Raw genomic sequence first — 25,405 nt, 5'->3', positions numbered from 1 at the left:
ACACACACACACACACACACACACACACACACACACACACACACACACACACACACACACAGATGTGTGATCACACCCAGATGCTGAGAAAAAGCATCCTCTCACCTGAAGCAAACATTTACATGAGCAGCTCTGCTGGTGATTTTGTCATCAGTTTATATTGTTTATTTACATGATTATATTGTGCATTTGAGATTAAATGTGGCTTTAATTGAGATCATGTACAAAAGCTGGGGGAGAAATTGTCATTAAAAAAATAAAAATAAATAAACAACCTGAACCGTCTTATTTTACTTGTGATCCCACAACTGATGGGGGAAAAAAATGTAATGGTTTCATTATATTTATTTCAGCGCCACAATTAGGATAGCCTGCGTGATTAAAGACTTTCAGAAGAAAAGCGACTAAACTTCATCATTGTGTTGATATAAAGAAATGAATGCTGACACGACTGGACAGAAAAAAAGAAAAGAACCAATTTGTTTCCTTAAAGTTTTTTGTCGTCCTGTTGAATCAAAACGTAAAGAATTAGAAGACGACAGAAGACTTGTCTTCTGGAGACGCGACGGTGTTTTGCGTGCAGTCGGAGAAGATATTTAAATTGCAATTTGTCTGCCACGAGCAGCAGAACGCTGAAGGACAAAACAAAGAAAGAAAGAAAAACAAAGGGGAAGAGTCCCTCCCTGCAGTGAAGCTGCAGCTCACCCACAAAGATGAAGAAGACGGCGCAGGAAGCCACGTCCCAGTCGGACTGGAAGAAGTGTTTGGACTGCAGCCTGGAGACAACGTGGTTGAACTGGTCCTCCAGGTCCTGCTGGACGTCTCTGGGAGTCATGGCTGGGAGACACGGGGACATGATGTCACAGCTGGAACTCCTTTGTTTGACATGTAACCCACGGTTACTCATCTCCAGTGCCATTTTATCTGACGTCTTTTTTTACAGTCTTAAAAACTTCAATTGAAATTAAACTGATTGTTACACACCTTGTCACAACTGATAATCAACCACTTCTATCCTCTAGACCAGGGGTGTCAAACATGCGGCCCGGGGGCCAGAAGCGGCCCGCCAGACAATCTAATCCGGCCGCCATGTGATTTTTCTAAAACAAATTTTTAAGTAAAAATATGAAAACTGACAGAGGCTGATCTAAAAACACTAGATTGGCAAAAATGACATTCAAAACCACCCTTGGTCAGAATTAATTAATGCGTCCCCGAACGCCCCCCCCCCCCCCCCCCAGTATAGTTCCTCCATTCTTTACTTCGTACAAACATGGTTTAAGTAAAAACACTCTCAGCTGGATTAAAGCTGAATTTGAACCTAAAACGGCAAAGAATGGTGCTTCTTAGACGGTAATGTTAATACCGTAATGTCTGGACTAGAAGCCACTAAGTTTTTCACGCGCTATGATCCCTGTGGATAATACAATGACGACAGCTACCATTCTGTGGATTTTTAAGGCTTGACAGGCTTATTGCCGCATCATTTTTCACTTTTCACAGCACTCCGTCAGGTTTCTCTTGAATTCCCCGAGAAGATCACATAAATGTGTTGGTTTAGTTTCGGGTCATGTTAGAAAAGAGCCCAGTGTCTTCGAGCAAACCCTCGCAGGACTTTAACCGGCGGTAGTTCCTGATGCACGTTTTGCTCAAAGGCCATTTCCAGTTCCAGAGCTCCTCCCTCCCTCCCTGGTGATATACAAGTTGGTTAATGTTCAGTTGAAAGACCAAATATTTGAGGGCCTTGAAGCGTGGCTACTGCAGGGACCCGGCCCAACACCCACTGACTGTTGTTTCTGGATCAGATCCAGGATGCCTGGAACCACGTGAACCAGGCTCTGCTGCTCCTCAGCAGCCATGACGACAGCGACCACTTCAAGACGGGCGCTGAGGTCAACAAGGTGTGTGTAAGCAGGAGACCCCGTCCCCCCCGCCGGGTTTCTGTGTCTGTCCTCTAAAGTTCTGTCTCTTCTGCTTCTGCAGCTGATGGACGCTGTGATGCTGCAGCTGACGCGAGCGCGAAACCGCCTCACCACGCCGGCCTCCCTCACGCTGCCCGAGCTCGCCACCAGCGGACTGATGGTAACGCGGGAAGGTTGGGGGGGCGGGGCGTCCAGTCCTGGTCCTGGTCCTGGTCCTGGTCCTGGTCCTGGTCCTGGTCCTGGTCCTGGTCCTGGTCCTGGTCCTGGTCCTGGAGGTTTTACAGGTCTCCTGCTTCGGCACGCCTCAATCTAACGTGGGCGTCTCATCGTGTTTGGAAAAAAAACAAAAACAAAAAGCGAGTAAAGAGAATCCCAGAGCCGTCAGCTGGAGAGACCTGAACCATGCAGGAACCTCGAGGACGGTGCACCTGGATAGATAGATGATAGATAGATAGATAGATAGATAGATAGATAGATGATAGATAGATAGATAGATAGATAGATAGATAGATAGATAGATAGATAGATAGATAGATAGATGATAGATAGATAGATGATAGATAGATAGATACATAGATGATAGATAGATAGATAGATAGATAGATGATAGATAGATGATAGATAGATACATAGATGATAGATAGATAGATAGATGATAGATAGATAGATAGATAGATAGATGATAGATAGATGATAGATAGATACATAGATGATAGATAGATAGATAGATGATAGATAGATAGATAGATAGATGATAGATAGATAGATAGATAGATAGATAGATGATAGATAGATAGATAGATGATAGATAGATGGATGGATAGATGGATAGATGGATAGATGGATGGATGGATGGATGGATGGATTGATGGATAGATAGATAGATAGATTATTACTTTATTCATCCCAGAAGGGAAATTGTTTTGTTGCAGCAATCTGGTACATACGAATATTATAAAACACAATAGAATAGTAATAAAAGTAAAAAATAAAAAATAAAAATATCTGGGGATAAGACATAAAGTAAAACACAGAACGGAACATGAGCACTTAGAAATAAGCAGGAGATAAAAGCAAGATAAATAGTAAGGTGCAGTGGCAGAGCCATTAGAAGTAGACATTATACAATAATAATAACAATAATACAGATATAACAATGTGTAATAGTGTATAATACTCGTGTATAGTACTACTAATAATGGTAGCAATAAAATAACAAACAATAAGAATATATATGTATATCAGTATTGCAGTGCAATATGAAATATAGGATATAACATAAGTATCAATGTAATTTAGTCCAGGTGGTGATGATTGAGGCTCTGACGGAGGTAGAAGAGTTAAAAAGTCTTATTGCTGTGGGGAGGAAGGATTTCCTGTTCACCCTAGAGGTTCACCCTAGAGGTTCACCTCTAGTGTGAACCTCTAGTGTGAACCTCTAGGGTGAACCTCTAGGGTGAACCTCTAGTGTGAACCTCTAGTGTGAACCTCTAGTGTGAACCTCTAGGGTGAACCTCTAGGGTGAACCTCTAGGGTGAACCTCTAGTGTGAACCTCTAGGGTGAACCTCTATGGTGAACCTCTAGTGTGAACCTCTAGTGTGAACCTCTAGTGTGAACCTCTAGGGTGAACCTCTATGGTGAACCTCTATGGTGAACCTCTAGTGTGAACCTCTAGTGTGAACCTCTATGGTGAACCTCTAGGGTGAACCTCTAGGGTGAACCTCTAGGGTGAACCTCTATGGTGAACCTCTAGGGTGAACCTCTAGGGTGAACCTCTAGTGTGAACCTCTATGGTGAACCTCTAGGGTGAACCTCTAGTGTGAACCTCTAGTGTGAACCTCTAGTGTGAACCTCTAGGGTGAACCTCTAGGGTGAACCTCTAGGGTGAACCTCTAGTGTGAACCTCTAGGGTGAACCTCTATGGTGAACCTCTAGTGTGAACCTCTAGTGTGAACCTCTAGTGTGAACCTCTAGGGTGAACCTCTATGGTGAACCTCTATGGTGAACCTCTAGTGTGAACCTCTAGTGTGAACCTCTAGGGTGAACCTCTAGGGTGAACCTCTAGGGTGAACCTCTAGGGTGAACCTCTAGGGTGAACCTCTAGGGTGAACCTCTATGGTGAACCTCTAGGGTGAACCTCTATGGTTAACCTCTAGGGTGAACCTCTAGGGTGAACCTCTAGGGTGAACCTCCAGGACCCAGAACCTCCATCAGCTGGTGGACTGAATAAAGTGACTTCGATAAGCTTCGATATCAGAGGCTTCAAACAGCTGGACTTTAAACTGTACCATTGTTCCTCATCGGGCCGTGTTAATCAGTCAAATCCTTTCTCCTCCACAAAATGTTCCCCCCCCATCCCGGGGACGTCATGGTCAACTTCTACATCAACCTGAGTAAACTGTGCCTGACGGTGTACCAGCTGCACACGATGCCCCCGAACACCACCAAGGTCAGATCAGAAAGCATGGAGGAGGTGGTGGGGGGGGGGGGGGGGGGACTAAACTGTGACCAAACTCTTCTTCTGACTGTTCTTTGCAGAACTTCAAACCAGCCGGGAGCTCGGTGCTGCACAACCCTGGAGCCATGTTGTAAGTCCTGAATCCCATGTTTAAACTCAGAGGTCAGAGGTCAGAGGTCAGGGGTCACTAGAGTACTGAAATAAAAATAAATGTTCAGTCCAGACAAATATTGGTGAGAAACCGTCCATGTTTGATCAATTCTTTCACGCTGGTCGCCGCCACACGTCCTTCATGTTTGTTCTGTAGTCAGTGTGGTTCTCCTCCTACAAACAGTGTGAATGTAAGGTTCCCCCTCTGCCGGGCCGTACGCTTCACACCCTGATCCACACCTGGTCTCGCCCCCTGCAGTGAACTGAACAACAACCGCTTCCAGGTGAGCCACGTCCACAAGGTGGAGTGTGTGGTGCCCTGGCTCAACGGCACGCTGGTGTTCTTCACCATCTCCCTGCAGCTGTGCCAGCAGCTCAAAGACAAGGTGACGTGTTCTAGATGCTCACATGTTCTCCACCAACACACATGTTCTCCACCAACACATGTTCTCCACCAACACATGTTCTCCACCAACACACATGTTCTCCACCAACACACGTTCTCCACCAACATGTTCTCCACCAACACACATGTTCTCCACCAATACACATGTTCTCCACCAACATGTTCTCCACCAACATGTTCTCCACCAACACACATGTTCTCCACCAACACACATGTTCTCCACCAACATACATGTTCTCCACCAACACACGTTCTCCACCAACACACATGTTCTCCACCAACATGTTCTCCACCAACACACATGTTCTCCACCAACACACATGTTCTCCACCAACACACATGTTCTCCACCAACACACGTTCTCCACCAACATGTTCTCCACCAACACACATGTTCTCCACCAACACACATGTTCTCCACCAACACATGTTCTCCACCAACACACGTTCTCCACCAACATGTTCTCCACCAACACACATGTTCTCCACCAACACACATGTTCTCCACCAACACACACGTTCTCCACCAACACACGTTCTCCACCAACACATGTTCTCCACCAACACATGTTCTCCACCAACACACATGTTCTCCACCAACACATGTTCTCCACCAACATGTTCTCCATCAACCCTCCAACCTAAACTCCATACAGAACGATCAAAATCAAACTTCTGTACCAAATGACACACACTTCATTCATCTCACCTGATTTTTGTCAAACCAACTACTGGAGTTGGGAATCTTCAACCGGTTCTGACTTATCTACCTAGAACGTATCTAGAACTACACACTGGTCTCAGTCAGTGGCTGTACCGTGGTGTAATGTGGAGGTGCTGTAGGAGACCTCCTGACACTGTCAGGCTAAATGTAAAGCATCTTTAGATATCCGATATCCATATCGGTCAGATATCAGCCAAGAAAACGACTCACATTTTATCGGACTGCATTTAAAAACTGGGATCTAAGCGCTCCGATCGTCCTGGACGACCGGCCCCTCCGTCGGTGGCGAGTAACGTGGGGTTTAAACACATAATTGAGCTCCTCCAGCCTCGCGACATTACTCCTCGCCACCCCGGATACATGAAGAAGTTCTAAAGTCTATTGCCGCACAATGCTTATCTTGTTGGAAAGAAAACAATCACATCATGCTCTGACTGCAGGAAGTGGCGATGGAGGAGTAGCGAGGGTTGTCAGCAGGTTAGTTAAACATTGTTCTGGACACAGTCGGTGGAACTGGAGCAGTGAACTATTCACTTTGAGCAGGTGGACGGTGGACAACGTCGTCTTGTGGGTTTTGTTCCCACCGTGTACTGACAGTAAGAACTTGAATTGTTTTCCACTTTAAAGGTATAATTTGTTACTTTTCAGGGTCTTCTAATTCATTTTTTTGTAGACCAAAAAAAACACACACTCTTTCTAGAAACAGTGGCGTTTAAGACGACTCTATCCAGTTAAAGCAAAATTCCATCACTAGGATTTTTTCTCAGCATTCTAAAGTGATCAGGACTTGACCAGGAGCAGTTTTGAGGTATTACTGGTCACACAGGCAGCCTGCATGAGTGTCGGATGTATTTAACGTGAGGCAAATTGTAATTGGCCTGTAACCCTGGTGTGTGAAACCAACACTGTCATTAACAAACCACCTGGCACTGCACCAAAACCACATCTTGTACGTTAAGCAGCCGTTTTCCACTCAGATGTCTTCATGACGCCTGATCAAGGAGGATTTGTCTCCCAGTCCCTGGAGAAGAAGGTGTAGCGAAGACCAGGCAGGATTCCAACCAGTGTTTTAAAGTGTCTTCATCCACCTTCAGGACAAATAGTTTGGTGTTGGTGGAGCTGCTGTCTGCTTATTGAATCATGAATATTTGTCCCACTACTGTCCTCCAATGCGATGTCTCTGTCTCTCTTTCTAATGTGGCCTTTTAGACTTTCTGGAGGACTTGTGACGGCACCAGCATGGGCTTGTTTGGAATGAATATGAAGGCTTTATTAATGCTTGGTGATCATTTATCTCCTGTCCTGTTGGATCTCAACTGAGAAGGTGTCTGTTTGTGTTCCAACAAAATGATGTGGTTTCCAAATAGAAGCATGAGAAAACAGCTCAGGAGCCGAACAGTAAGAATCAAACTGAGTGAAAACGTGTTTTTTTAAATTTTTATTTATACCTAAAGAAGGTTCCGAGTTTACACTGCAACGTTTTGAAAACGACGTCTGTTTGCATGGAAACGGGAGAAACACTGAAAACATTGTGGTTTTTTTGACGCTGTTGTTAGTTTTTGTAATGAAACCAGACTAAACATCAACAAACAATCGCTTCAGGATTGAGTCATATGAAGACATTTATTTGAATTTGAATTTGCCGCCCTCTCCGTCACCCTCCTTCCATCTCGTGGGCGGGGGTTAATGCTGGACGTGAGCGGGGGATCCCGTCCTGGAGGACCCTGGTGTCTCCTCTCTCCTCTGGCCTGGTGAAGCAGCCCCACCTCCAACCAGCTTGACCGGCTTCCGGTTTGCGCCGTTGTCCTGCGCCCTCCTCTGGAAGCTGGAAAACATTTTTGAAAAAGGGTCATTGAGGGGGATCTTAAAACCCATAAACTTTCATCTGCAACTCGTCATTTCAAGCAACAAGGTGAAACGCTGGAAATCAAACAAAAGTGGGGAAACTGGATCTCTACCTTGAGGATGTTGGGCAGATTCCCCCCGTTGGTCTGGGTCGTTGAGGCCTCCTCCTCCTCCTGAAGCCCCCAGTCCCCAGACTGGGCCTCGGTGGTCCGGGCTGGTTTGAGGCTTCTGGAGAGAGCCTCCTTCTCGGCCTTCAGCCGGGCCACTTGCTGCCGGTGTTTCTGGACCAGCTCCTCCTCCTTCGCGGCCGCCTCCTTCTCCCTCATGTGCCAGCGCACTTCCCAGTGCTTGTTGCTGTCGGCCCTCAGCTTCTCGCCGACGGCCTTCAGCTGGACGCAGCGTCTCTCTTTCAAGTCTTTCGCCGCCAGAGCTTCTTTCAGCTGGAGCTCTTTGTCATGCAGGGCCGCTTGGACGGTGTTCAGCTCTGCACTGAGCCGGGACACTTGCAGCTGGTGGTTTTGCAGGAGAGCTTCCACCTTCACAGCCGCCTCCCTCTCCCTCATGTCCCAGCGCACCTCCCAGTGCTTGTTGCTGTCCGCCCTCAGCTTCTCGCTCAGAGCCTTCATCTGGCCGTAGCGCTTCACCTGCGTGTCTCTGGCTGCCAGGGCGTCTTTCAGCTGGCGGTCCTTCTCCTCCAGCTGGGAGGCCATGAGCCGTTGTTTTGCCTCCATGGCGCTCAGCTGACTGTCCTTCTCCTTGTGCAGTCTGGTGAAGTCCACCATCTGCTGCATGCAGGCGTCTCTGTAGTAGAAGAGCGCCTGGCGCAGGGACTTGATCCTCGGGGAAGTCTCACTGGCTTGGTTGTTCTCCATTTTTGAAAAACAAGAACTGTCCAAAACTGGGAAGCTGTATCAGATGCTGGGAAATGGCTGTGATCTCGCTCGTGTCTCTGAAGGACTGAGTGCAGATAGACGTCTGCAGGCTGCTCTCACTGGTCTCGGGTCAAAGGATCAAAGGATCAAAGGATCAAAGGACAGGTTTACCTCGAATTCCCATTGGAATTCCCCTAATGCAGATAGGCGAACAAACTGTTCTGGGGTCAGATTGAATATCTCCATCACCCACTTTGTTGTTTTTCCTGCACCTGAAGCTTTGACAGCAGGAATATCTCAGTGGAATACTTGAGTGAAATAATTTTTAAAAAATGACAAAATGTTATCTATTTTAAAAATATAGATACTAAAGACAAAATAGATAAAGTGTCAATAAAATAACTGTTACAAATTCCCTGTGAAGTGTATTGTGTGTTGTGTTAGAATAGGGGTTTTTCGTCAGGCATTATTTTGGACAACCCAGTCAGGTGATGGGGTCCTCGTGTTACGTCCCGGCGAACAGAGTTTTTCTGGTATTAATAAGACGGTCCTGAACCCCTCGTTACATGTTGAATGCGTTTGTGAAGAAGTAAGTCTTTAATAGTCATCAAGCATGCCTACAAGTGTTCATATTCAGTGTATAGGTCGGTAGATGTGTGTTTGGTAACAGTTCTGTGTCAATTAGCTCGGATGTAAATGACGCTAATGCTAATCGGCTAGCTCTGTCTGCACGTGTGTGACACTATAAGGGATTTAATTCAGTTTATGGAGTATTCTTACCACTGGTTATTGATTTGTACGTTCTTTATGTGTTACAGAAAACCATTCTACATTCTACATTCATCATCATTCTACATTAATCATCGTTCATTCGTTATACATTCACTTATTTATCATTTGTCGGGAATCCACGTTCTGTACTGCCAGCTGATTCTATTAAAAGGGATAAAGTCAACACCCGGTGTCCATATCTGCTCTCTGACCGGAGTAGTCGTCCTGGATAAAGTGGTCCCAGCATCATAAGCCCCGTCTCCACCGCACAAAAGCCCCGTCTCCACCGCACAAAAAGTACCAGCCTAGACCGGTCTAAACCGCTCCGGTTCGCGTCTCACGACAGGAATGCAGTCTAAACCGCTCCAGACCTCTCCAAAGGCGACCGCTTTTCCGTTACCCTTCCGTTGGGGTGCCGGGGACCATGGAACGGGTCTGAGCTTGAGCTGCTGTCTGCTGATTGGTCAGTGATTTACGTCATTCTCGGAAGTCCCGCCTCTACACACGGCAACACGGGTTTCATTTCACAAGATGTCGAAAGAAAATACGTGGACCGGTGCGGAGGTCCAGCTCTTCCTCTCCATTATAGGAGAGGAGGGGGTCCAGCAGGAGCTTGACGGGGCGGTGCGGAATGAGAAGGTGTTTCGAGTGGTGGTGGAACGGATGGCGGCACATGGCTTCGTCCGCACGCCAGTGCAATGTCGCTGCAAGCTAAAGAAGCTGCGCAGCGACTACCGCCGGCTGAAGGACCACAACGGCAGGAGTGGATCCCAGCGGAAGCACTGACGGTGGTACGAAGCCATGGATGCTATTTATGGCCACCGACCGGCGAGTCAGGGACGTGAAGGTGGCGTGGACACAGCAACGGCGCTGCTGGAGTCGCTGATGGAGGAGAATGGTGAGTTGAATGCTCCAAAATGTGCTGACAACCTCTGCTCACTGTAGTAAATAAACCCTGTGACTATGCATTCATCCGCGGCTTTCCTCAGAGCCTTTCTTTTAACAATTGCATTGAAAACAATGCCAAATGCTGTTTGTTTTGGTTAGCTTCAGCCGCTAGTGCGGTCTTAACGCTAGCCTGTCGTGTTTTTAGCATGTGGGCTATGCTACATTTCAGGAAGTGGGAGAGGCAGCTTCCACCTCCTCCGGCACCAGTGCCGCGCCACAGTTCCCTCTGTCCCCGACGCCGTCAGCTCCATCACCCTCCCCGTCTGCTCCATCACCCTCCCCGTCTGCTCCATCACCACCACCACCCCTGACTGAAGCAGCCAGTTGTAAATATTGTAAATAGTTGTTATTGTAAATAGTTGTTATTGTGTTCTGTTAATACAATTTTGATTTTCCATACGTGTTTGTGTTCATTTCATCAATATCAGCACAGAAGTAGCAACTTTCCATATCATGCCATTAATACAGATATGGCACTGTGCCAACAGGGAAACTGACATGTCCTTTATTTGTGATGCTGAATATGTTAAGTAAAGGTAAGTGTATTAATTTAATCAAATTTTGCACTTTGCTCCATAAGATATTGTCCCCCCCCCCATTATGTGAAACACATTTATTATAATTATATTGACTATACATACCAAGTCCGAATGTGCAGAATCAAATGAACTCCCTAATAATGGCTCCTGAGCATGGTGTTAGCCAGTGTCAATGTAAATATTGGAATATTCTGTGTAGTAGCTATAAGCTGAAATATTACAAGATGTCTTCAGAAAGGATAAACACTTTAAATAAGGAGGGACAACAAGGAGGCAACTGTGGTTGGAACATATATTTACAGGAACTATGTAACATTGCAGGAGGTCTTTATGTATTTAAATACTGCATTACAGCCTCTCTGACGTCCTGCCATCCTCATCTGCACCCGGAGCCAGTGCCTCTGCAGGTTGGTCTGCTGCAGCTGCTGGTGTGTCCCACTGGTCGCTGTAGTCCTCTCCATGGGACTCACACAGGTGGTGCAGAGCACAACACACCACCTCCATCGACTTCACCAGGCTGATGTCACTGCGTTCCTCTTAAGAAGGCAGCGCCAACGACCCTTCAGCCTGCCAAAGGCGTTCTCCACCACCACCCCAGCTCGTGGAATCTTCCGGTTGTACACCTGCTGTTCTGCAGTCAGATGGATGGATGAACCCAGGGACAATCATGTCCCACCACTCCTGGCTTCGGTTCACACTCCACACTGCAGGTCCTCTGCGGCGACTCCGGAGCAACAACATGAGCTGAAACACATACAGAGCACATATTTTCATATCATAACAACATATTATAAGCTACACAATCATGCAAAATGTCTGAACACGCAACTACTCCAATTTGCTTTGTACAATTACAATACAACAAACACAAGGTCGAATGATGTGGAGGACAACACGCGAAATGGACAAAACACGTGAAAATGACGCTGATGCACGGACATGACTACAAAGAAACATGAAACAACACAAACATGCACAACTTGTGGACGAGCCACAATGGTCATAACAACCTCATTCTTTAGATTATCAGGTAATGACTGTAAAAACAGGAGCCAACGTGCTATAATCAGGTAATGAAACTAGTCACATGTCATGAAGATTTCACTTTTGTGAATTGTAGCGGCAACTCTATGAACTCACTACGTTTATCACGAGGTCATATTACACTTCATAAGCTGTGTCTGGCTCACATTAAAGGTTAAACATGTATTATAGCAGCAGTTACATTGTTGGAAAGTCACAGAGAATGTTTGTTTGTCGTGAGGCTGCTTACCCTGTTGCGTCTCCTTCTTCTTCTCCTGTCCACCGCGTGTGTCGGGAACGCTATCGACCGCAACAATGACATTCTTCTCCTGTGTGCACGCAGCACTGCTTCCTCCAGCAAAACGTGTTCTTGCACGTAAAACAACAACCATGCAAGCACAACAACGACCACCACTTATCCTCCATGTTGCTCCGAGCTTCTCCCACAATCCTTTTCCACGCTTCGTTCTTGCGTGATGACGTCACCCCCTGCGTCGTTACGCGGCGCTCAACATCCCGCCCACTTTTTACGCTCCTCTCTGCAGTGGAGACGGTCGGGGTTAGTGCTTCCGAACCGCTCCGAACCGCTCCGCTCCGGCCCGGCACTTGTGTGCGCTGGAGACGGGGCTTAACAGAACCACATCATCTGCAAAAAGCAGAGAGGAGATCCTGTGGTGGTCAAACCAGACCCCCTCCGGCCCCTGGCTGTGTCTAGAGATTCTGTCCATAAAAGTAATGAACAGAACCGGTGACAGAGGACAGCCCTGCCGAGGCCAACGTGCACTGGGAACAGGTCTGACTGACTGCCGGCAATGTGAACCAAACTCCTGCTCTGGGCGTCCAGGGACTGGACAAGTCGCTCTCTCAGGACAAACACGGAAGTTACAGCTGCAAAATGTAACAGTTAACTAAACAACAAGTGCAAAGTGGAGGATGTAAACAACAACAGAGGATTCATAAGATCCAGATCTGCAGCCAAGCTGAGACGACTGTTGTAACGTCACATATCTGCAGAGCTCTTAAGCCCCGCCCACTTTTAAAGCTCCTCTCTGTGGTGGAAACAGGTACCAGACCCACTGTACTGCTCTGTTCCTGCACTTTAGTGTGGTGGAAATGGGGCTTTAGTGAGAGATTTTTTAAAGTTGTATTCCCTGACCGGGAATCGAACCCGGGCCTCGGCGGTGAGAGCGCCGAATCCTAACCACTAGACAACCAGGGAGCTGTGGTTTGATGGGATTGATAGAACATTCTACAATGTGTATGATTTGGAGGTCTCACTATAGCCCTACCTCAACACTGGTGGTGATGGAAACGTGTGCAGTGAATTTCATTCTGAAGAGACGGTCCCTCCTTCGGAGCACTTCCTGTGACCCACTTCCTGTCGTCTCTGGGCCAATCCCAGTGGAGGATTCCTGACTGCAGTCATCCTCTCTTCAAGGGGGGGCTCAAGAGGCTCTTCCTCTCGGTTCTCATCCTTTAGGTGGACGTCACTCACTGGGTCCATGTTTACGTTACAAAAACCTTTGTGTGAAAACCTGAAGCGAAACGTCAGAGCAGCACATGGAGACGCTCAGGTCACAATAGCTTCCAATCAAACAAGGAGGACTTGGCATCCCAAATTTCAAATTTCATCATTGGGCTGCACGACTAAAATTCATGGCAGAGTGGGTTAAAAAAAGCCAATTCTGTTTCCCAGATTTAGAAGGTGTAGGTTTGGATAGGGTTCAGTTAGAACACCTTCCGTTTTTATGTTTTACTGAAATATATACCAACATTAAGAAAAATTATATATTGAAAAATATCTGTAGATCTCTCAGTGCTATTTGTAAATATTTTGGGCTTGACAAATATTCATTCTTGGCTCCTGTTGCTAATAATCCAGATTTTAGACATTCCTGTACTGATGCTGGGTTTAACGAGTGGAGAGAAGCTGGCATCATAAGAAGTTTGGATGTTTATGCAGACGATGCTCTTAAGTCTTTTCAACAATTAAAGCACGAGTTTAATATTTCTCAAGCCCACTTCTTTCGATATCTACAAATGAGAAGTTACCTTAGTTCTATTGAATACTACAAACAAGGTGGAAAAACCAATGTGCTAGATAACATCTTATTAAAGGCAGCTGCATTGAAAAGTAAAACAATGACACACATTTATGATCAAATTACAGCAAACAACAAAGGTTTAATAAGTATTAAACAAAGCTGGGAACTTGATTCTGGTGTTCAACTGGAAGACCAGATATGGAGCAAAGTATTAGACCATGCAAGACGAATGACTAAATCAAACCAATCACATGAAGTACAATATAAAATCATTAACAAGCTGCATGTGACTCCTTTATCCTTGCGAGAATAGAGAAACTGGAACTTGGAGAAACTGGGAGATTTGTCTCTGGAGTTCATCTGGGAGGAAACTGCAGCTTGATGAGGTTTCCTCAGAGATGAAAGATGGCGCTGACCGCTCAGCTGCTAGTTGCTTCGGCTCCGGACACTCTCTTACTTCTTCTGTTACTTTCTATAATTTCTAGACGTGCTTTTACTTTTTATTTTAAAGTAGGCAGAACGGTGTGCAATTGGGCACATGGGAAGCTACTTTTGTCGCACTTTTGCTCGGATTCCTACTGTTTTCGGTACTTTGGGACTCCGCGGCGGGGAACCCCCACAGCGGCGCACGGGATCCCTTTGTTTACACACAGGATCCCTTTGTTTACACACGGGATCAGCTGTTTGGACTCAGAGACGCCGCTCACCTGCACGCGGAGAAGCCTGTTATCCCCTTTTCCGCGGAGCTCCGGAGAAAGCGCAGGGGCTGCAGAGGTGGACGTACGAAGCGGAGGAGGCAGTTTTTCCCCGGTATCGTCATGGGTAACGTACGCTCCATCTCCAACAAGATGGAGGAGCTGGCTGCGCTGACCCGCCACCAAAGGGCTTACCGGGAGTGCGCACTCATGTGCTTCACGGAGACATGGCTTAATGGACAGACGCCGGACGCTGTGGTCTCCGTGGACGGATTTAAACTTGTGCGCGCAGACCGGTGTGTGGCGGGGAGCGGAAAGAGGAAAGGCGGGGGACTCGTGGTCTTTGTGAACGAACATTGGTGTAACTCGGACCACGTGCACGTGAAAGAACAAGTCTGTTCCCCGGACCTGGAGTTAATGGTGGTCAGCATGAGGTCCTATTATTTGCCTAGGGAGATGTCACACGTGGTGGTTTTGTGCATATATATTCCTCCCTCTGCTGATGCGGCAGCAGCATGTGAACGTATCGGCGCCACCGTGACTCAGATCCAGACGCAGCACCCCCGCACGCCCTTCTGCTTCTCAGCGGGGACTTTAACCACGCCCCTCTCTCAGCCACTCTACCTACTTTCACACAGTACGTGAAGTGCCGCACAAGAGACAATAGGACTCTGGACTTAATGTATGCGAATGTGAAGGACGCCTACACGTCTGCCCCCCTCCCCCCGCTCGGGCGCTCAGACCATAACCTGGTTCACCTGAGACCGGTGTCCACACCCAAGGTGAGGAGACAGCCAGCGCAGAAGAGGACTGTGACAGTGTGGAGTGAAGAGGCCATGAGAGGCTTAAAGACTGTTTTCAGACCACAGACTGGGACATGATTTGTGACTCTCATGGGGACGACATCGATGGCCTCACCCACTGTGTCACGGACTACATTAACTTCTGTGGGGAGAACACCGTGCCGACCCGGAAGGTCCGGAATTTCTCCAACAACCACCCCTGGGTGACCCCTGAGCTTAAAGCCCTCCTGAACCAGAAGAAAAGGGCTTTCAACTCAGGGGACAGAGGAGCAGAGGAGAGTCCAGCACGAGCTCCAGGAGGATCAGGAAGGCCAAGAAGGACTCTGGGCAGAAGCTGGAGCAGAAACTGGACCAGGGCAACGCGTGACGTGTGGAGGGTCTAGAGAACGTCTCCGGATTTGGACGGAGTGCCAGAGGGACAGCTGATGGAGACCAGCGCCGGGCGGACCAATTCAACCAATATTTCAACCGTTTTGATTCTCCCCCCGCTCCCTCCGCCCCCGCTCCCTCCCCTCCCCCTGCCCCCCGTCCTGCTCCCTCCACCCCCCGTCCTGCTCCCTCCGCCCCCCTCCCTCCCCTCCCCCGCTCCCTCCGCCCCCCTCCCTCCCCTCCCCCTGCCCCCCGTCCTGCTCCCTCCACCCCCCGTCCTGCTCCCTCCGCCCCCCTCCCTCCCCTCCCCCGCTCCCTCCGCCCCCCTCCCTCCCCTCCCCCCGCTCCCTCTGCCCCCCCCCCGTCCTGCTCCTATCTCTTCACACGTCTCCAGCTCAGTGGACACTGGCCCCCTCCCCCGACCATCCTCACCTGCCTCCTGCCCCCCCGCACCCACGTCTCCAGCCCCCACCATACGGACTTCCTCAATCACCTGCCCTACCCCCAGCAGTCTACCCCCGTCCCCCCCTGACTCCCCCCTCTCCATCACACCGGACCAGGTGAGGAGAGCTGAGGCGACTGAAGCAGAGGAAAGCTACAGGACCAGATGGCATCAGTCCCAGGCTGCTGAGGACCTGTGCAGACCAGCTCTCCCAGGTCCTGGGCCTCAGCCTGGAGAAGGTCCCAGTCCTGTGGAAGACCTCCTGTGTGATCCCGGTTCCTAAAACAGCCCACGCCAGGGAACCGGCCCACTACAGACCAGTCGCCCTGACCTCCCACCTGATGAAGACCATGGAGCGGCTCGTCCTCACCCACCTCCGCACTGTGGTGAGCTCCACCCTGGACCCGCTGCAGTTTGCCTACAGGCCTAACATCGGAGTAGAGGACGCCGTCATCTACCTGCAGCAGGGGGCCTCACCCACCTGGAGCCCGGCGGGAGCCCGAGCGCTGTGAGGGTCATGTTCTTTGATTTCTCCAGCGCTTTCAACACCATCAGGCCGGCGCTGCTGCGAGGGAAGCTGGAGGACGTGGGAGTGGATGAACATCTCACTGCATGGACCATTGACTACCTCACGGACCGACCACAGTATGTGAGTTTGAGGTGGTAGTCTGCAGCACCGGGGCCCCTCAGGGCCCCTCAGGGCACCATCCTCTCACCGTTCCTCTTCACCATCTACACGTCGGACTTCACCTACAACACGGACAGCTGTCATCTGCAGAAGTTCTCCGACGACTCAGCCATCGTGGGCCGGGTGTCCGAGGGGAACGAACTGGAGAACCGGTCAGTCATCATGGACTTTGTGGACTGGTGTGATCCAACCACTTGTGCTTGAACACCAGTAAGACGAAGGAGATGGTGATGGACTTCAGGAGGAAGAGACCACCACACCCACCGGTGAATATCCAGGGGGAGGACATTGAGGAGGTGGACAGTTTCAAGTACCTGGGTGTTCACCTCAACAATAAACTGGACTGGTCCCACAACACCGACGCCCTGTACAAGAAGGGCCAAAGTGGCCCCCACCTTCTGAGGAGACTGAGGTCCTTCGGAGTGAGCAGGCCTCTGCTCAGGACTTTTTATGACTCTGTGGTGGCCTCTGCTCTCCACTACGCTGCCGTGTGCTGGGCCCCTGGGCCCCCTGGCCCCCTGAGCCCCAGGCCCCGGGCAGCACAGAGCGGGACAAGAACAGACTGGACAAGCTGGTCAGGAGGGCCAGCTCCGTCCTGGGCTGCCCCCTGGACTCTGTGAAGGAGGTAAGTGACAGGAGGGTGGCAGTTAAGGCTCCTCCATCATGGACAACACCACCCACCCACTGCACGGGACTGTAGAGGAGCTGAGGAGCTCTCAGTGGCAGACTGAGACACCCTCAGTGTAGGACGGAGCAAGTCCTTCATCCCCACTGCTGTCAGACTGGACAACAGGACTGTGTAGTAACAGTGACAGTATGTGCAACAATCCTGCACCTAGGACACTTTATCTAAGTCACTTTAATTTGTAAAATTGTATATAAGATACCTCTATTCCACTAACTGTGTGCACTTTCCTTGCCCTTTCTACTAACAGTTTGCATTCCTCTCCTTTCCTCATGTGTCCTCAAGAGCTGTATGGAACAAGTAAATTTCTCCACTGTGAGATTAATAAAGGCGATCTTATCTTATCTTATCTTATCTTATCTTATCTTATCTTGATCATCAGTTTCACAGAGAAATAAAGGTTCCTCACATCTGCTGTACCAGCTCTAGATCTGTTTACAGAAGGTTTGTTAATTTGAGGGAAAAAATATTTGAAAGTGAATGTTTAAGATTTGTTTTTTTTGGTTTTTTTTAATCTGTAGGAAAAACCTTTAATGGGCTGTATGCTGTATAATGTTTTCTGGGGGATTTTTTTTTTATTAAAAAAAGACATTTTTAAATACATTACAGTCATTCCAATGTGCTTTCATAGAGAAAATAGAAAAGCCCAACATTTCCACATGAGCAGCAGGTGTGTTTGTGACTGGAAAGGAAAAACTCCCCAACAGGGAGAAACTTTGTAGAAACCAGACTCAGAGGTGGAGGAATTCTGCGGACCGGTTGGGGTGAAAGGATGGAGGAGAGGAAAGATGGAGAGCTAGGAGGGAAGGAGGGACCGTCTCTTCAGAATGAAATTCACTGCACACGTTTCCATCACCACCAGTGTTGAGGTAGGGCTATAGTGAGACCTCCAAATCATACACATTGTAGAATGTTCTATCAATCCCATCAAACCACAGCTCCCTGGTTGTCTAGTGGTTAGGATTCGGCGCTCTCACCGCCGAGGCCCGGGTTCGATTCCCGGTCAGGGAATACAACTTTAAAAAATCTCTCACTAAAGCCCCATTTCCACCACACTAAAGTGCAGGAACAGAGCAGTACAGTGGGTCTGGTACCTGTTTCCACTGCAGAGAGGAGCTTTAAAAGTGGGCGGGGCTTAAGAGCTCTGCAGATATGTGACGTTACAACAGTCGTCTCAGCTTGGCTGCAGATCTGGATCTTATGAATCCTCTGTTGTTGTTTACATCCTCCACTTTGCACTTGTTGTTTAGTTAACTGTTACATTTTGCAGCCGTAACTTCCGTGTTTGTCCTGAGAGAGCGACTTGTCCAGTCCCTGGACGCCCAGAGCAGGAGTTTGGTTCACATTGCCGGCAGTCAGTCAGACCTGTTCCCAGTGCACGTTGGCCTCGGCAGGGCTGTCCTCTGTCACCGGTTCTGTTCATTACTTTTATGGACAGAATCTCGAGACACAGCCAGGGGCCGGAGGGGGTCTGGTTTGACCACCACAGGATCTCCTCTCTGCTTTTTGCAGATGATGTGGTTCTGTTAGCTTCATCAAACCTGGACCTTCAGCGTGCACTGGGGCAGTTCACAGCCGAGTGTGAAGAAACTGGGATCTCCAAATCATGTAAATTGCAGAAATCCCCCCTCAGGGAATATAACTTAATCTCCCAAAGATTAATAAAGTATCTGTCACTAAGTTCATTAAAACAAAAAGACCAATAAGCCTATAGTAAAGGATTAATTTTGTGGAAATGGATTTTGACAATGGAGGTAAGTCCTCCAATTCATGAAAAAAATATGGAATAAAGATTCTCTGAGTTAAGTCATAGTGTCGTGCAGGATACTCCTTTCAGACGAGTATAAGTATGATGCATTTTTGATGAGTACGAGCGTGATACCCAGAGGTAACATATAGTAAGACCTCCAAATCATTAAACATACAGAATTTTCTATCCGCCCCCACCAGCAATGTGACAGCCCCCTGGTTGTCCCTGGGTGTGGATATGGTTTTTGATGATGAACAATGGAGGTAAGGCCTCCAGATCATGAAAAATAAACAATATTTTCCAACAAAACGGAGGTAAGATCACCAAATCGTGAAATCTGAAGAACCCCCCCCCCCCCAACAACCACAAATAGAAGCTCCCTGGTTGTCTAGTGATTAGGATTCAGCGCTCCCACAGCCGTGGCTGGAGTTCGATTCCCGAGAATGCAACTGTGATGTCCCCATCTGCCAGGCAGAACTCCACATCACCTGGTGGTCAACGTGTCCTCATTGGAGATGATACTTGGGCTCTAGAAAGACAACAAGAGACTTGAAACCTCTCCTCTCCACCACAGAGAAAGGCTCAAGATCACTGCACATCATTTCCAGAGAATGGCTGCTTTGCTGCAAATGCAGTGAGTATTGATGAAGAGGAGGAAGAAGGTGAGCCCTTAGCAGCACCCAGCTGAACACCAGTGTCCTGAGAAGGAATGCTGCCAGGAGAGGTGGAGGAGGTGGAGGAGGAGGTGCTGATACAGCAGGTTTTCTCATGTGATGAACATTTAACACATGGTTTTGTAGAGATGTTGTATTGTGTTGCTTATTTTGGACTTGCAAAGCTTAAACCTGGCTTTGGAGGGATCATTTTCACAAACAGAATTGTTTTCCCTCCTCCACCAAAAACCAAAAGGACTTCTGCAGTATGGGACTATTTCACTGACAAAAATGGAGGGAAGGCAATAGTAAAACATATTCTAAATCATGAAAATTGCCCCAAAAAATCTTTTGATGACATATAACAGATTTAACATCTCCAAATCATGTAAAGAAAAAACAGAGGTAAGGCGCCAGTAAGGCTCCAAATCATAAAAGACAGAATTTTCTACCACCCAATGTAACAGCTCCCTGGTTGTCTAGTGGTTAGGCTTCGGTGCGCTCACTGCCGCGGCCCGGGTTCGATTCCCGGTGAGGGAATACAACTTTAAATAATAATAAAGTATTTCTGTCACTAAACTGAGAGAATACCAATAAGCCTGTAATAAAAGCTCAATATTGTGGAAAGAGTTTTTGACGATGATCAATGGAGGTAAGGCCTCCAAATCATAGAAACAAGATGTTCACACAAACTATATACTGTTTAATAACACAGATTTACCTTTTCATTTGCATTTTCACTACACACACTGACACACACATACACACACACACGCACATATATATATGTTGTGATATTAATATACAAATTAAGACTTTGATTATGTGCTTTATAAAAAAAAAACATTTTTCATCTTTACTTTTTATCACACAATAAGTGAAGACATTTTTAATAAATAGCATTTCCTCATGGGGGGGGGGGGGGGTCTCAACAAGCTACTGCAGCTGTATAAACCTGAACAACAGACTCCAGTACTTTAGTTACTTTTCTGCACTAAGAACCGCTGAAGGAAACCAGAACTGAACCATATTCACATTTCTTCACACTGTACAAATGTGTCTGTTCTGTCAGCCACTCAAGTATTTCTAGTATTCCAAACTTCCTGAAATGTTCCAGAGGAGGAAGAACTTTGTCTGGAGGTGTGATGTGCTGTCCTTTCAACGTGCACTCAGGGGCTTCAGAAGCTTTTCTTTCCATGGACAGTTCTTTGTTTTGGTCCTTGGACTGTTGTATTTGGTTGTCCTGTGTCCATGTTTGGTTGTAGCAGCCTCCCTCCTCTAAATCCCTTGATTCACCATCGTCTGAATCCCCACTCTCACTGCGCTCACGGCTCCTCACTCCGGGTGTCCTCAGTGTGCCTCCTCCTGGTGAAGAGCGCCTCCTCCTGGTGCAGTGGACCTCCTCCTGGTGCAGTGCTCCTCCTCCTGGTGCAGTGGACCTCCTCCTGGTGAAGAGCGCCTCCTCCTGGTGCAGTGCTCCTCCCCCCAGTCCAGTGGACCTCCTCCTGGTGCAGTGCTCCTCCTCACTGCGCCTCCTCCCGGTGCAGTGCTCCTCCTCCCGGTGCAGTGCTCCTCCTCACTGCACCTCCTCCTGGTGCAGCGCGCCTCCTCAGTGCGCCTCTTCCCGGCTGCGGTCCTCTACCCTGCGCCTCTTCCTGGTGCAGAGCGCCTCCTCCTGGTGCAGTCCGCCTCCTCCCGGTGCAGTGCTCCTCCTCCCGGCTGCGGTCCTCTCCCCTGCACCTCCTCCCGGTGCAGAGCGCCTCCTCCCGATGCAGTGCTCCTCCTCCCGGTCCAGTGCACCTCCTCACTGCGCCTCCTCCCAGTGCAGAGCTCCTCCTCCCGGTGCAGTGCTCCTCCTCCCGGTGCAGTGCTCCTCCTCCCGGCTCCTCCTCCTCCCGGTGCAGTGCTCCTCCTCCCGGTGCAGTGCTCCTCCTCCCGGCGCCTCCTCCTGGTGCAGTGCTCCTCCTCCTGGTGCAGTGCTCCTCCTCCCGGCTCCTCCTCTCCCCGGTGCACTCTGCATCCCGGAGTCTCCGCTCCTCATCTCCCAGGTCTTGCAATCTCAGTAAATGTTTGCTAGTTGCAGCTGCTCTGCCTCCTGGTCTGCTTCTGGGTTTCAGAACTCCACACACCGGCTCCAAGCTCGAACATGTTGACTTTCTTTATCAACCTGTATGCATCTTCTTAAGAAAATGCTGAATCACTTTTCAATTACAAATTTGAAATAGTCCCATACTGCAGGAGTCCTTTTGGTTTTTGGTGGAGGAGGACCTCCATCACCAGGTGGGGGGAAGGTGGGTGCTACCACTACTGCTATTGTGAGTGATATTACCTGCTCAGTGTCAGCTGAAGTATCCTCTATCACTGAGAGAGAGAGAGAGAGAGAGAGAGAGAGAGAGAGAGAGAGAGAGAGAGAGAGAGAGAGAGAGAGAGAGAGAGAGAGAGAGAGAGAGAGAGAGAGAGAGAGAGAGTTTTGGAAAAGATGGGCACATTTTCATGAATGGAAATTAAAAGCTGTATTTGTATTGTAGTTTTGATTCTTTAAACAAAATCAGTGTTCGACACCTGATTGGTTACTGAGTTTTCATAGTTCAAAACTTGTGAAGTGAAATGTGTATCTGCTGTGTTTAAGACGTGTCAATACACTGAGCAGACACATTCTATTCTTTCTGGTCTTTATTCTTTATGTTTGCTGTGGTGAAGTAATCAAAAAGTAACTAAAAGTACTCTGGGATGTTACTTTTTATTTTAGTACTTAGAGTGAGCTATTGATTACATTTTTTAGACAAGTAACTTGTAATTGTAACAGACTACAGTTTTCAAGTAACCTAATCAACCCTGGTGTCAAACGATTAGAACAGCAAAGTCTTGGTTGAAGGGCCATGTACTGTGTTACACAATGTCCATCACCCAGATGTTGCTGTCCAGGATTTCATTGAATTCAGTAGGAGAATCTGGGAACTTTTCATAGCACTCTGCTAGCTCTAGAAACATTCCACATGTTGGTCTTGTGACTTCAGACATTACTATGAACTCCATCATGATACAGTCTGACAGTCAAATCACATCCTGAGCAGAATCTTAAGAATTCCCCCACTTTTGCCTCATCCAGTTCCTTCACATACCATTTGAGATGATGTTCCACCTCTTTTTGCTTTGCTGTCATATCTGCTGGGAACTTCAACAGCCTGGACGTCTTCTGAGTTGTAGGTTCAAGGTCAGCGTACAACAGCGCCAATGGCTTTCCAGGTGTCCGCCTTGAAATGGTGTCTGATGAAGGGTACTTTCAGCGTTGCTCCAAGTGGGCAGGCCTCATAGAAATCCTGGCAAAATGCACTAAAGACATCTCTGAGAAGGCCTGACCCACTACCAGTGTCCTCAGAGTTCTCCGGTAGTAATCGCCTAATGTCCAGTGGCCTGGTCAGAATCTGAGGGTCAGAAAACGCTTCAATCATGTCACTGAAGCAATTTGCATGATGTATTGCAATTACTTTTGGTAAAGTTGAATGATCAGGTGTTTCAGGCTGATAAATCAGTGTCGTCTTGATAGAACTCAGCGTCTGTGTGGACCAAATGTAATTTCAGGGTCAGAATGGTCCTACATCATGTCTCCTTCTAAAAGGAGGTTGATCTCTGAGAAAGCTGGGTGGTCTGCGATGACTGGAGGATTTGCAGCAGGTGACAACAGGGTGATAAAGGCTGCTTGCCTGATCTTGGTCTTGATCTGTGTCGTTGGATGACAGAGATACAGACGGGGTGTCAGACATTTCAATAACTTCATCGTGGCCCTCAAAGCTCAAATCACTGACTTCAGCATTTTCACCTGATTGTGGTTTTGGCTGTGTGGTGATGTAGAATCTCAGCTTTGGAAGTTTGACAGCATCACATACAGTTCCAATTGAAACCTCATCAGAGAAAGTATTTTGTTTAAAGTCCAATACATCAAATGCGAAGTCTGACTCATGTCTTTTACTTGACACACCTTTTGGGAAAAAAAACTCTTCCCTTCTTTTATTAAATCCAGCATTGATGTCCATAACAACCTTTCTAGTTCCTGCTCTTTGTGGTTGGGTTTGAGCTTTGTTAAAAATAATAACCAAAGGTGAAGCAAACAGGTTAGATCCAAACAGAGAAATTTTCTGGAAAGTTGAATAATACTGGCCTCGGCCCCCGGGGTGGTACTGCGGGCCCCCCCCACAACAGTTCCATTCACATCCAGAGGACAGAGGACATTGTTTTGGTTTTTGCTCTGTTGTTGCTCAGGCTGGTTTAATCTCATGGCAGCTGGAAAATATTTGGATCACTGTGATTATTGTATTATAATGAAAAAACAATGTAGTAGCACTAACAAGGGTATTGTATGTATCTCCCCACCCAGTCTAGCTCTCCATCTTTCATCTCCTCCATCCTTTCACCCCAACCGGTCCGCAGAATTCCTCCACCTCTGAGTCTGGTTTCTACAAAGTTTCTCCCTGTTGGGGAGTTTTTCCTTTCCAGTCACAAACACACCTGCTGCTCATGTGGAAATGTTGGGCTTTTCTATTTTCTCTAGAAAAGCACATTGGAATGACTTTAATGTATTTGAAAAACATCTTTTTTTAATAAAAACACTCAGGAGATGGAGAAAGAAATGTAGATTTATTAGCTAGTAACGCAAACGCAATGTTTATGAAAGCAGTTGATGAAATGTAAATTATTGACATTATAAGCAAATGTAAGAATAAAAAGGTGGAGCGACTGGATGACGTTGATATGGCTCTAATTAATGCAGCCAATGGTGGAATTGTAAAACCTTCAATTATATTCGTTATTTATCCTTCAAAACTGGTGTTTAACTGATTTATCGCTTCCAGAGACAATTAGAAATTTGCAGTTGGTGTAGGCACTTGGACATTTTTTTCAAAATGGTTTAAAGGCATTGATATGGGGATGGCTGAATAAAGCATTCTGAAATGGAAAAGATTACACCTCATTTGTTGAAATCGGACAATCCAAACCAGAGTTATGGTATTTTCAAGACGCAATTATCGCTAATTAGTGGTCACAGAAACAAAAGGAAAATGCATTAGAGCAATTATAGAAAACTGTGATCTGAGTTTATTGTAGTATTTGCACAGCTGTTAATCTGGAAATAATAAAGATAAATTGATAACATTTTCAGGGCATCTTCAGATTAAGAATGACCTTTAGTAGGAGGAACCTCATCACCATGACTTCTCCGTGACCTTGAGAACAGAAGGTCAAATTCAAGGTCAAGGTCACGGATCCAAACCTCTTAGTAACACAACTGGACTGCTGTAAAAGAAGCTGAAACTATGGTTTAGCATGGCATTCAATGAAAGGGGCAATCCTGACCTCAACTGTGGACACTAGATACCCCTAAAGGTCAAAGGTCAAGGTCAATTGACGCCCGGGCGACCTCTGTAACAAGAAATGTATACATTAGAATTAGATTCGAAGCTTTTTATTGTCATTGTACAATAAATTGCACAACGAAATTACGGTGTAGCTAAAAAAAAACAACCAAAAAAACACACACACAGTAGACATACAATAAACACAGGCAGCCATTCTCACATTCAGCATTCATTCATCTCAGCAGACGCACCATATATACAGA

General features: G+C 47.4%; 1 protein-coding gene across 1 annotated transcript; it reads left to right on the top strand.

Annotated features, from left to right (window-relative positions):
• Positions 1-1,407: 1,407 nt before the first annotated feature.
• LOC308141089 (protein rogdi homolog) lies at positions 1,408-6,699 on the top strand (the record flags this gene model as incomplete). Its single annotated transcript, XM_080511092.1, has 7 exons — positions 1,408-1,416; positions 1,806-1,901; positions 1,984-2,082; positions 4,262-4,372; positions 4,462-4,511; positions 4,791-4,917; positions 6,679-6,699. The coding sequence occupies 7 exons, from the start codon at positions 1,408-1,410 to the stop codon at positions 6,697-6,699; spliced, it is 513 nt and encodes a 170-aa protein (XP_080367218.1).
• Positions 6,700-25,405: the final 18,706 nt, after the last annotated feature.

This window comes from Blennius ocellaris, assembly GCF_963422515.1.
Source record: "Blennius ocellaris genome assembly, chromosome: 16".
NCBI classification, from domain to species: domain Eukaryota; kingdom Metazoa; phylum Chordata; class Actinopteri; order Blenniiformes; family Blenniidae; genus Blennius; species Blennius ocellaris.
Note: the sequence above shows the minus strand (reverse complement) of the source record. Positions and strands in the feature narration are given on the sequence as shown.